The sequence below is a fragment of the Penaeus vannamei genome, chromosome 27 (genome assembly GCF_042767895.1).
Source record: "Penaeus vannamei isolate JL-2024 chromosome 27, ASM4276789v1, whole genome shotgun sequence".
Taxonomy (NCBI): domain Eukaryota; kingdom Metazoa; phylum Arthropoda; class Malacostraca; order Decapoda; family Penaeidae; genus Penaeus; species Penaeus vannamei.
In genome coordinates, this window is record NC_091575.1 from 27,498,135 (window position 1) to 27,510,634 (window position 12,500).

Below are 12,500 nucleotides of genomic sequence, written 5' to 3' on the forward strand. Positions count from 1 at the left end.
TGTAATTTGAGCTCACAAAAACAATATCATGTACCATCCCCTAATATTGGTCAAGAATGACACATTCAACACAGCTGATAATACACCCCTTGACAAACTAAACTATAATGAACCAGCCCCTTAATATTAGGCAAACAAAGACAGTCTCTACAGCTAATAACAAGACACACCTTGACTAACTAACCTATGGTGTGTCAGCCTGTAATATTGGGCAAACAAAAACATAGTCACCGTACCAAACAATATACACCTTGACTAACTAAACTATGATGTACCAGCCAGTAATATTAAGCAAACAAAGACAACATCTCCATAGCTATTAACAAGACACACCTTCACTAACCTATAATGAACCAGCCTATAATACTGAACAAAGACACACTACATAAAACCAACAATAACAATACAATCCTGGACTAACCTATGATGTACCAGCCTTTATACTGAACAAAGACACGCTACATACAGCCCATAATAACAATACAACAATACAAACCTTGACTAAGCCCGTAATATTGGACAAAGGCACACAACATAAAAACAACAATAACAATACAATCCTGGACTAACCTATGATGTACCAGCCTTTATATTGACCAAAGACACACTACATACAGCCAATAATAATACAACAGTACAAACCTTGACCAAGCCCGTCATATTGAACAAAGACACGCTACAAACAGCCAATAACGACAATACAATCCTGGACTAACCTATGATGCACCAGCCTTTATATTGGACAAAGACACGCTACATACAGCCAATAACAACAAAACAACAATACAAACCTTGACTAAGCCCGTAATATTGGATGACTAAGCCCGTCATATTAGACAAAGACACGCTACAAACAGCCAATAACAACAATAAACACTTTACCCAAATCACGATAAACATACCTTGAGGACCACCTCGCAGGGATCCCCGCTGTCAGGCCGAACCACCAGCATCCCGCCCTTCTTCGCATGCCGCAGGATGAGGTCCTTCAGTTCCTCGCCAAGGATCTTTTCCACGCAGGCGTAAATGTTGTAGGAATCGCACACGCATCCTACGAACTCTGCAAGTATGAAGGTAGGTTAGATTCGATTTTCTTCTTCATCTTTTTCTTTTCTTTTCTTTTTGTTATTATTGATTAATGGTGGCCAATTATCGAACACAAAATAGACAATGAGCAAGAAATCGTTCACCAAAAGAGAAGTAAAATTATTCAGAATTTTTTTCTTTACAAGTTACATCTCGTATTTCTGAAATGCAAACCAAAATTCATAACTGTTAGGTGACTGATTTACGTAAATAAAAAATATCGTGTTCAAAGTTTTACCGAAAGTAAGTGGACTTGCACATGAAGAAAAGAAATACAATCGATTTCGATTGGATGATGATGATAATGATGATGATGATGATGATGATGATGATGATGATGATGATGATGATGATGTGTGTGTGTGTGTGTGTCTTCCCCCCTGCCTCTCTTCCTCTTTTTTCTCTTTTAATCTCTACTTCTCATCTTCTTTCTTTCTTTCTTTCTCTCTTTCCCTCTCTCTTTCTTCCTCTCCTCCAATCTTCCAATTCCCTATCCACCTCTCTTTCTCCCCCCTCTCTGTCTCTCTGTCTCTGTCTCTGTCTCTGTCTCTGTCTCTGTCTCACTCACTCACTCACTCACTCACTCACTCTCTCTCTCTCTCTCTCTTTCTTTCTCTCTCTCTCTCTCCCACCGTTTCTACTTACCCTAACTACATAACCATACCAATTAATGACTACACCAACTGAGTAGAATGCAGAAAATCCCCAATCTTCTATTCCTTTCTGCCTGATTTTCGCCCTTACGACCTATTATGGCCAATAAAAACCGGAAATACTGTGCACTCGCTGTTTTAGTCGACGGGACTCTAAATCCGAACAGGAAACAATAAAAAGTTGTAAAAAGCGATGTGAACAAGCTTTTTTTTTCTTTTTTTTTTGAGGAAAGGCCCAAAGCTACGCACGGACAGCATAGGACATGCCCGGGCTGCCAATAGGTTTAAAAGGCAGTTTCTATGGTTTAAATTTCTGTATGTGTTTTACGTTTATAAATGGATTGATTGACAGATATATTCATAAACACAGATTCATGTATATCATACTTATAGATAGAGATATATAGATGGAGACAGAGATATAAATACATACGTATAGATGGATAGATAGATATAGATAGATGGAGACAGAGATATAAATACTCTTCATGTTGCGTGCGCATGTGTGAGCGCGTATGTGCGTGTGTGCATTTTTGTTTGTGTTGATATGCGGATGAGTGGCTGTTCGCAGGACACCCCCTCGAGCACACAGGCCGGCTTCGGGCGCTCTGCTCACCTCCGAAGTAGGTCTCGATGGCGTGCCTGTGGGCGTCGGCCTCCCTCTCGCGCCCCCAGCTGGTCACCGTCGAGTGCTCGGAGAAGGCGCCGCCCATCTCCACGCGCCGGACCTCGTGGTAGTACTTCTTCAAGAGGGCGTTGGCGGCCAGCGTGTCGGAAGACTGCAAGCGAGAGGAAATCAGCTTGTTTATACTCAGATGGATTAACACGCATGATCTGTGTCTGTCTCTCTGCATCTCTTTTTTTTGTTTTCTTTTATATACCTACGTCTATCTATGTCACTCAATACACACACACACACACACACACACACACACACACACACACACACACACACACACACACACACACACACACACACACACACACACACACACACACACAATCATCATCCAGTCGAAATCGAAAGAAATAATCTCAGTTTCACCTCAACTCACCTTAAAGTTGATCATGTGCGCCGACCCGCCCAGAGCCGCCGTCTCGACTGAGGACACGCCGCGGTAACCACAGTCGTGAAGCTGAGAACAGGTCAGTAAGAATTCCAATTATCTATTATCTAGCGTGAAATAAAAAGTAAGTTGATGGTTTTTGTACACAGAGTATTTTGAAACATCGTATTTGTGCTTGGATTCGTAAGTTTAATCATAACACGAAACGAAATGGAACATGTTTACGTAATGTGATAAACGTTTAGGCAACGTTGCGTGATAATTTTACAAAAGCGATCCATTGTTGTTTATATAACGCAAAATCTGGAAAATAACTAAACTGAAATACGCAACATACAAAAAAGAACTACATTATCATATTTATACACAAACTAATGAGATCTCAGAAGAATTGTCAGACCGTTAGTTTCTTAAAAAGTTTCGTCAATATCAACTATACTCTATAACATGAACATTAATATATCCATGTTAATGCACTCTAGCTCATGACTACAGTGCATTAAAAAGAAAATATCGATGTTTATATCATTGACCAAAGCTTAAATTAACGCAATACCTGAAATAACACTTTCGGACGCACACTGGGTGTTGTTGCAAGTATCAACAAAGAAGCATAAAAAACAAACAAAAATGAACAAGGAATATGGAAAAGAAAACAGACTTACACCAAATGACACGAAATGGGTATTATTCGCCGTGAGGTCGTGGTAGTGGTGAATCACCTGCTTGTGAATTCTCGAGTTGGTAGCGACGGCTATAGGGTACCAAACTTGTACCAGGATCGTCTGTTGAGGAGAAGTTGGTAAGGGTATAGTAGAGGATAATGATGGGTATGGCAGTGTATGAGAATATGGATGATTGAGTAGGATGAATATGTTTTATGCTGAATAATGTTATATTATATTTTGATACGGTGATGGAAACTGTTGTTTGAGAAGATGAAGAATAATGAAAAAGGTAAAAGGATTAATACATCACGGTTTATTTCTTAACAATAGAATAATAATAGAAGCAATAAATGCAAACAAATACAGAGAGAGAGAGAGAGAGAGAGAGAGAGAGAGAGAGAGAGAGAGAGAGGGAGAGAGAGAGAGCGAGAGAGAGAGAGAGAGAGAGAGAGACAGAGACGAGGGAGAGAGAGAGAGAGGCAAGGGAGAGAGAGAGAGACAAGGGAGAGAGAGAGAGACAAGGGAGAGAGAGAGAGACAAGGGAGAGAGAGAGAGAGACAAGGGAGAGAGAGAGAGAGACAAGGGAGAGAGAGAGAGAGACAAGGGAGAGAGACACACAAGGGAGAGAGAGAGAGAGAGAGAGAGAGAGAATTACGCAATATGTAAATTGAGAAAATAGTGTCAAAAATAAATGGACACAATGAAACACCACAAAAAAATACTATACCCAAAAACACACATTACAAAAAAGTAGCAAACGTGACAAAAAGTTGACATCACCTACCCAAGCGAGACGCCAACCAAAATGTAAATTGAACCCAGCGCTGCGCCCACTGGGTGTTGCTGCAAGTATTAACAAAGAAGCAAAAAAGGCAAACAAAAATGAACTTTGTCCGAAACACGTGAAAAGCACTCAACACAAGACATTCAATTTGCAAATCACCCAAACATTTATATTCCTAGACTGAGTACATGACAAAATAAAATCTCGCCGCCAGATTTGAAATTGATGTAAACTCCGTAATCAACAATACTCCTAATACGAAATGAGGTTTAGAATTATCCAAAGAGTGAGAATGTTTGATGATTCGCCCTTTTTCCGAGGGCGTGGGGGAGGTGAGTGCCCACCCCGCCCTTCCGCCGCTCAAGGGCGTCTCGCCGACCATAACCTCATCCTGTATCTCCCAGCAGCGTGTGATCAAGTGATGACGAAAATTACGTTATTATCACACGCACATGCATGTACAGACACGCACACATACTCACACTCACTCTCATTCACACTCACACTCACTCTCACTCACACTCATACTCCACACACACACACACACACACACACACACACACACACACACACACACACACACACACACACACACACACACACACACACACACACACACACACACACACACACACAATTATGATCACCACTATGATTTATCATCATCACCAACACTACCATCATCACCATTACTAAAACAATTTCTATAAATTCATATCACACATAACAATTTGTGTTGTTATTAAACTATTTATCTATCTAGTGTTTAGCGTATAACAACGAGACTTCCCTTGGCATATCATTTAACCGTGCCAAGGGAAATTGAGATTAATACCCCAGCTTATAAGGTTGGGGGTCGCATAAGAAACTGTCCTTGAAGTAAAGGACAGGAGGAAGGGGGGGGGGGGAGGAGATGACAGACGGTTCTTTTCACTGTGTGTGTGCGTGCGTGCGTGCGTGTTCGTCTGTGTGTGAGTTGTGATGCAGATTTATTCATCCGAGTGCGTGAGACTGTATTTGTTTGTGTGGACAGGAGGGGGAGCGGTGGGTGTGATGTGGTGTGGTGTGGTGTGGTGTGGTGTGGTGTGGTGTGGTGTGGTGTGGTGTGGTGTGGTGTGGTGTGGTGTGGTGTGGTGTGGTGTGGTGTGGTGTGGTGTGTGCGTAAAACCAGGAGCTTCGTCCGGAACATGTTGAAAAGTACTCACAACAGAACTCTGCTTCAGCGCAATACATTCGGGCATTTGTTTCGAGACAGGCAACCACTACGAACTAAACCTTCTAAATCGTTAACAAACTCGAAATCTACACCATAACAAAAAAAAAAATTGAATGAAAAGCTACCAAACAAAACAAATCAAAAGAAAAATATTATAAAACTACCCCTGTATTGAAACCACTGAGGACCTTCAGTTTTCTTATTTCCCTTACCTCGAGATACCCAGTGAGCCAAGGAACATTAGGATCAGTGTTCTCGACGGTCAGAAGAACGTTCTTCGTCGGCATGACCGTTCCTTCTGGTACCGCCTTGATCCTCACTGGCAAGCGGCCTCCATGGTGCTGTGGAAAATGGAAAAGGGGGGTTAGAAAGTGAGATAAAATTTCCCTTTATCTTCTTTTTTAATTATCTGTTGAATGCTCAATAACACGAGGCTTTTTTCTAATGCTCAGTGAGTCAAGACCAAAATTTCCTTCTACTTTTTAAGCTCCAATAAATGCTTAATCGGGTGATCTTTTCTTTACATCATATGCTCAATCAAACGAGACCAAAATTTCCTGTTTTTTTTTTCCTTACTGCATACACATTGCACGAATTATACTGTAAGAGTTTGTGATTGTTGTGATGAAGGAAACTATGAATAACATTGCATATTTGGGAAGAATTTAGCGATACTGAGGAAGCCGTATTAAATTTAGAAATATTGGAATATCTCGGAATAAGAAAAGGCATTTTGGAAGTAGTCCTTGTTGCTGGGGAAGCCATAATAAAGATACAAGAATTGCTGCAGAGGATTATAATGGCGTTGGTGGGAAAACTTGACTGTAAAAAAGGTCGGAAGTATTTTATTGGCTATTCACACATAAAACAGTGATTGACAGGGAACTATGCTATTGAAAATTATAAGCCATAATACAAGTCTGATGTGGTTTCTACTTCGTCTTTCGCGAACTAAATACTGTCGTCAGTTTCGCTTATTCGTGGAATTGTAAAGGGTGTTGTTCCATCTTGTAACTGAAGATATACATCAAAATATAATAATAACGGACGGGAATCACTTACAAACAACGAAAAATAAAGAAATCAACCAAAAGAAAAAATGCAAATAAATCCAAAACCTTCTTTTTAAACTCTATATCAAACAAACAAAAGACAATAAACAAAACCTCATCGCAGTACCTTGAGGATGTACCTCCATCCTTCCTCATTGAAAACGCCCTTCTGCAGGATATCCTTGGCCTCCTCGATAGCCTCCTCCGTCACGACTGGTCCCACGAGCCAACGCTTCAGGATGTACTGCAGACCGAAGAAAACGGTGTAGGGGAACCTGGAGAACGAGGGGAAACGGATGATAAAAGAGACAGGGTAAAGGATAGTGATGCTGCAATTTATAGATTAGGAAATCGTGGTGATTGAGCAGTAAAAAAAAAAAAAAAAAAAAAAAAGATAACGGGATGATTGAAATGGTGGAATAATGGATGTAGGATGAATACGATTTTAAGGTAAAACGATGAAATACCAGAAACAAAATAATAGACCAGGGATATAATAATAATGGTTAAAAGAGAGACTGGACTGCTAACGGCTGTTCTTTGGACTTTGGCCCTGTTTCATATTTCACTGGACTCGCCAGCTCTTTATCTTTCCCAATCAAAAAAATGACCGACTGTAATGTCTTCCAAGACGCTTGGCTTGCGACAATTTACTTTTTAGGATTACCCGGTAATGGTTGCAAAACTACTTCAAGAGGATTCACACTCCACAGAACATGGGAAACGCAAATGGTAAACTAGATTTGGTCCAAATGCAAATTTATTTATTTCTCACACATATCATGTTCTTAAACGCTACATAATTACACAGTCGACATAGTACACGCGCATAAAGACGTATGAAGCTCATTTAACATCTAACATGCCATTCAATTATTCAACGCACATATAAACATGCAGGGTAGTACTGCACCATAAAAGTAATCATACTTTACGGTCCCTGAGAAAAATCTTAAAGGCAACCTTGATATCAAACACCAATCTTACAGTACTGTGTTGCAGTCTTGGACCTACATACGCGTACTTGAACTAAAATAAACACCTGTAAGATATATTACAAGTAAATACTATGAAACACACTGCAACACAACACAGAGATATCCCTATAGTAAATTGTACTATCCTTGAAAACGCGTAGATAAGTACACAGACTGCACAGACTGTAAGAATCACTACCAACCACACGAACATCAATAAATAAGAATATCGACATTATAAACAACTGAAACCCACATATGCACTACATACCACACCCAAGCAGACACTTTCTTTTCAAGCACCAACCCTGACGGTAACACACAATGCCCTATTAATTTAGCTTAATTTCTTCTTTCCATCTTCATTGTGTTAATCATAGGAGTTTCATGTAACGCCAAATCACCCAGCTGATTACAAATCCCGATCGAGAAACTGGTATCAGTGGACTGCATATTATATCTACTGTTAATGGATAGCAGTATTCCTCAATAAGAATTTCTAAGCCGTTTTATCCCAGATCACTTTCTCTATGAGGGTGTTACACCAGAGTTTCATGAGAATGTCAAGCGATTACTCGGGCCTCTGTCCCTTCGGCGTTCAGGCAAAGACAAACAAACCTCCGTCTTGTTTGTTTTGGCTTTTTTTTAACGCTGAAGAGCCGCTGATGTCTACAAATTCTGACTTACGGCGAGAAAAGCAGAGGCCAGGGAGATCACTGGATGCCCCTCCTAATTATCGACAGTTACGTCACAAATAATCGGTGTCCGCGTACGAAAACTGTGGTATCTGGACACCAAATGTATTCCTGCAATACTAAATTCGTTCGTATCTGTAATTCATACTAACTAGAATGTTGTATAAAGTAATAATAATGAGAGACTGGCGATTATATAATAGTAATATGCACACATATGTGTGTGTGTGTGTATGTGTGTGTGTGTGTGTGTGTGTGTGTGTGTGTGTGTGTGTGTGTGTGTGTGTGTGTGTGTGTGTGTGTGTGTGTGTATATATATATATATATATATATATATATATATATATATATATATACAGAGAGAGAGAGAGAGAGAGAGAGAGAGAGAGAGAGAGAGAGAGAGAGAGAGAGGGGGGGTGAGAGAGAGAGGGGGGAGGAGAGAAAGAGGGGGAGGTAAAGAGACAGACAAAAACAAAATTGTGAAGTATGACAAGAACAAGGTAATGCGTAAATAATAACAGGCACACACTGTTATCATCACACACTTACAAGTTTAATTTTTCTATCACTCAAGGCCTTGTGATGTAAATGATAATTATCTTCCTAATTAACGTATAGAGTAATTTATCATTATCCTATTGACCCTAACACGAAGCCCTATGAGTACATACGGTTAAAAATTAGTAACATCAGCCTGACTATTCTTATTAAGGCTGCTAGTAACTTTGTACCTGTAGCATCTTCCTCTTTACTCTCTCATTATAAGTTACCGGAAATTTTCTATCGTAAACTCCAGCAGCATCCTATGCGCTTACATTTAGGCTACTGCAACCCTGCAATTGAAAACCTGTAGCGTCATCCTATAAATGTTCAGCTATTAAAACTTGCAGCAAAATTTTGTCCTTCTGTTATAAATACTTTAAACTTCTTGCGCCATCCGATATATACTCTGCTACTGAAAACCTGCTATTGACATCTACAGTTGTATCCTATGCATTCACTCTTATGTTACTGAGTACCTGCTGTTGAAAACCGTCACGTCATCCTAATATACGCTTAGCTATTTAGAAACCCGCAACTGAAACTTGGGTAATTTTCTATATTACGTTCGCATGACCGATAACGACGATTTTGGTATCGTTGGATTCCTCTCACTCTATACAATGCAAATAGATAGGTTTTATTGCGCGCTAACCCCCCGTTAGTGACAAACTTGGTCCCGATTGCGGGGGCGACGATGTCGGAGCGCCGGACGTAATATAGAAAATTACCCTAATAATTTAACCTCACAGTGAAAATAATCATAGTTATTCACATGACTTTCCATTGCAGGGGGCTGCGCCCCCTGCGACCCCCCTGAGGGGGGGGGGGGCTGCCGCCCCCCATCCCCCGCCGAGGAAACAAAACCTCCACCACGTATTCACGGCAGGATAGAGCGCACACGAACTAGATGCGGAGCCGATAACCTACAATAACCTAAGATTTTTAAGGTACTAACCTGATTTATTAATGCCGCTAATTACTAGGGAGGGTGCTCCTTTGCCGCAAAATGAAGGAGGCAGGGTGCGTCCGGCAGGAGGTCCTAGGCCGGAGGATACAGCGACGCTGCAGCACACAGGAAGTGATGCAACCTCACATTCAGGTGCTGGCTGCCCGCACCTGCCGCAATCTTTCTCACGACGAAGGAGGCCGTGGCGGAAGCACATATCTAGCATTTTTTCTTGGCTAATGGCAATCTCGCGCAGAAAATCCGTCTCGGAGTACGAGCACCCTCCACACTCGGCCATCGCGGCGACTATGACTGACTTCTGAACGCGACGGTTATTTCGGTTAGGAATACGAATGTCGTTATTCCAGAGGAAGGGAAACTCGACTTTGAGGCCATCGGTGTAACATCGAAAAAGGCGCAAAACCCGCTGACGAGGGCGGGCCACCGTGTTTATCCTGATTATACTACAATCGTCTCTATATACAATGCTGACTATAATAAGGTTAATATGCTGATTCAGTGAGAATCTTACGAGGTAATACGCCCCCTGCTCCGACATCGACGATGATTGTGTAACGCTCTAGCCTGCCGTGAATACGCGGTGGAGGTTATGTTTCCTCGGTGGGGGTTGGGGGGCGGCAGCCCCCCCAGTGAGGGTCGCAGGGGGCGCAGCCCCCTGCAATGGAAAGTTATGTGAATAACCATGGTTATTTTCACTGTGCGTTATATTATTAGTGCTATTTAACCCGCATTTCCCCCGGAACCTTTCATGCCCTCCCCTGCTATCGGGGCCAAGTTTGTCGCTAACGGGGGGTTAGCGCGCAATAAAAACTATATATTTGCAATGTGGAGAGTGAGAGGAATCAAACGATACCAAAATCGTCGATATCGGTCATGCGGACGTAATATAGAAAATTACCGAAACTTGTACCATCATCCTTTACACTCACATCTAGAGTACTGCAAACCTGCCATTGATAACATCCTAATATACGTTCAGCTATTTAGAAACTTGCTATTAAAAACCCGTCGCCCCATTCTGTACATTCTCCGGCAATGGCTACTGAAACAGTATCAAGAACCCATAGCCTCACCTAATTTTTTTTTTCCGACTGGGACTACAATAATCGCAACCCCCCCCCCCAAAAAAAAATAGAAAACAGTTAAAAAATATAAATGTAAAAAGAAAAAAACAATATGGATAACCTGCTACAAAGCCCTAGGTGGCTATCTTCTTCCGACTGAAATCTGTGTATATTTTCTTCGCTGCAGGACATTATTAGGATATAAGGAGAACGTTAGGGTATTAGGACATCATTACAATATCTATAGGGCATTGTTAGGATATCGATAGGACAACGTTACGACATCAGGACATCGTTAGGATATAATTAGGACATCGTTAGGATATAATTAGGACATCGTTAGGATATAATTAGGACATCGTTAGGATATAATTAGGACATCGTTAGGATATAATTAGGACATCGTTAGGATATAATTAGGACATTGTTAGGACATCGCCTCACCTGCCCCCGCGAGACTCGAAGTAGGAGTAGATAATTGTAGTTCCTGGAGGATACTGGCGGTGGTGGCCGACCTGCGGGCAGAGGAATGGTCATTAAGGTTGAGTTTCCCTTCCTTGTTTGCATATTTACTTTCTCTCTCTCTCTCTCTCTCTCTCTCTCTCTATCTATCTATCTATCTATCTATCTATCTATCTATCTATCTATCTATCTATCTATCTATCCTCTCCCTCTCCCTCTCCCTCTCCCTCTCCCTCTCCCTCTCCCTCTCCCTCTCCCTCTCCCTCTCCCTCTCCCTCTCTCTTGTCTCTCTGCATCTTTTGTTTTTCTTTTTTTCTTTTATATACCTACTGTCCATCAATCTATCCACACACGCACATTTGTATAAATATATGTATCCAGTAGAATATATATATTTGTATATACAAATATAGATAAATGAATAAAAAATATAAACATATATATCATTTATATTCAAAATCCCTTCATAACCCTGGCGTCGTTGCGGATTCTCGTTGTCATAGCAACGGCGACGCAAAACAAGTGTTCGGATGATGTTTTGCAATTTTGTTTTACTCACATACTTTTCATCTTATAGAATCCATTATCATTTACTCTTCTTTAATCGTGAACTACTGAATGAAACTATAGTCAAAACATATATCAAGGACGTAAAATTGTGGAAAAGATATAATTTATTGTCCCTGTTTTTTTCATTCAAGCCTTATCACTGCCACTGATTAAATCTTTACTTCAGTCTTGATGATAATAATATCTAATGACAGTCACAGCGTGAACCAGACTTTGGGGGAAAAACAGTCACGGTGGTTTTATGTCAGGAACTCTGCCGCAAGGGTTCAGAGAACCATCACCCCAAAGGTTGCTGACTTTCCTATCCTCGGACCGTGGTAGGACTCGAACTGGCTCCCTTCAAGGCTCTCCTGAAGGTCCTAAGATGAACCCTCGCGTCACCACTTTGCCACGGAGAAACCAAACATAAAGGATATGCAGTGGAAATGATACTAATGATAATAGTTGAGAATAAATTGACATCGTTTTCTAAACATCCTTTCCTCTTCACATATCGGACACCAAAGTACGGCATTTGAAAGAAAGAATTAAAGATGCTAGTTTTCAAACGAAACGTATTGTTCTGTAAGTGAATAAGCATCCCGAAGCACACAGAAAAATGTGAATGAATCGAACGAACCACAAAAAACATGATATAATTGCCCGTATCATGAATAAGCACCAATGAAAATCTTTAAGGAAACGAACATATCACAT

The 12,500-nt window shown here is 40.9% G+C and overlaps 1 protein-coding gene across 2 annotated transcripts in view; it reads right to left on the reverse strand.

Moving 5' to 3' along the window:
• Positions 1-902: 902 nt before the first annotated feature.
• Positions 903-12,500, reverse strand: part of LOC113805477 (nicotinamide phosphoribosyltransferase) — a gene marked incomplete at its 3' end in the record, with an annotated part of 11,953 nt that continues 355 nt past the window's right edge. Inside the window, 7 exon segments of one of the 2 annotated variants that reach the window (XM_070141105.1) lie at positions 903-1,060; positions 2,356-2,518; positions 2,795-2,875; positions 3,472-3,591; positions 5,687-5,815; positions 6,654-6,801; positions 11,217-11,287. In XM_070141105.1, the coding sequence (XP_069997206.1) occupies positions 903-1,060; positions 2,356-2,518; positions 2,795-2,875; positions 3,472-3,591; positions 5,687-5,815; positions 6,654-6,801; positions 11,217-11,287 (870 nt within the window). 2 annotated transcript variants of the gene reach the window in all.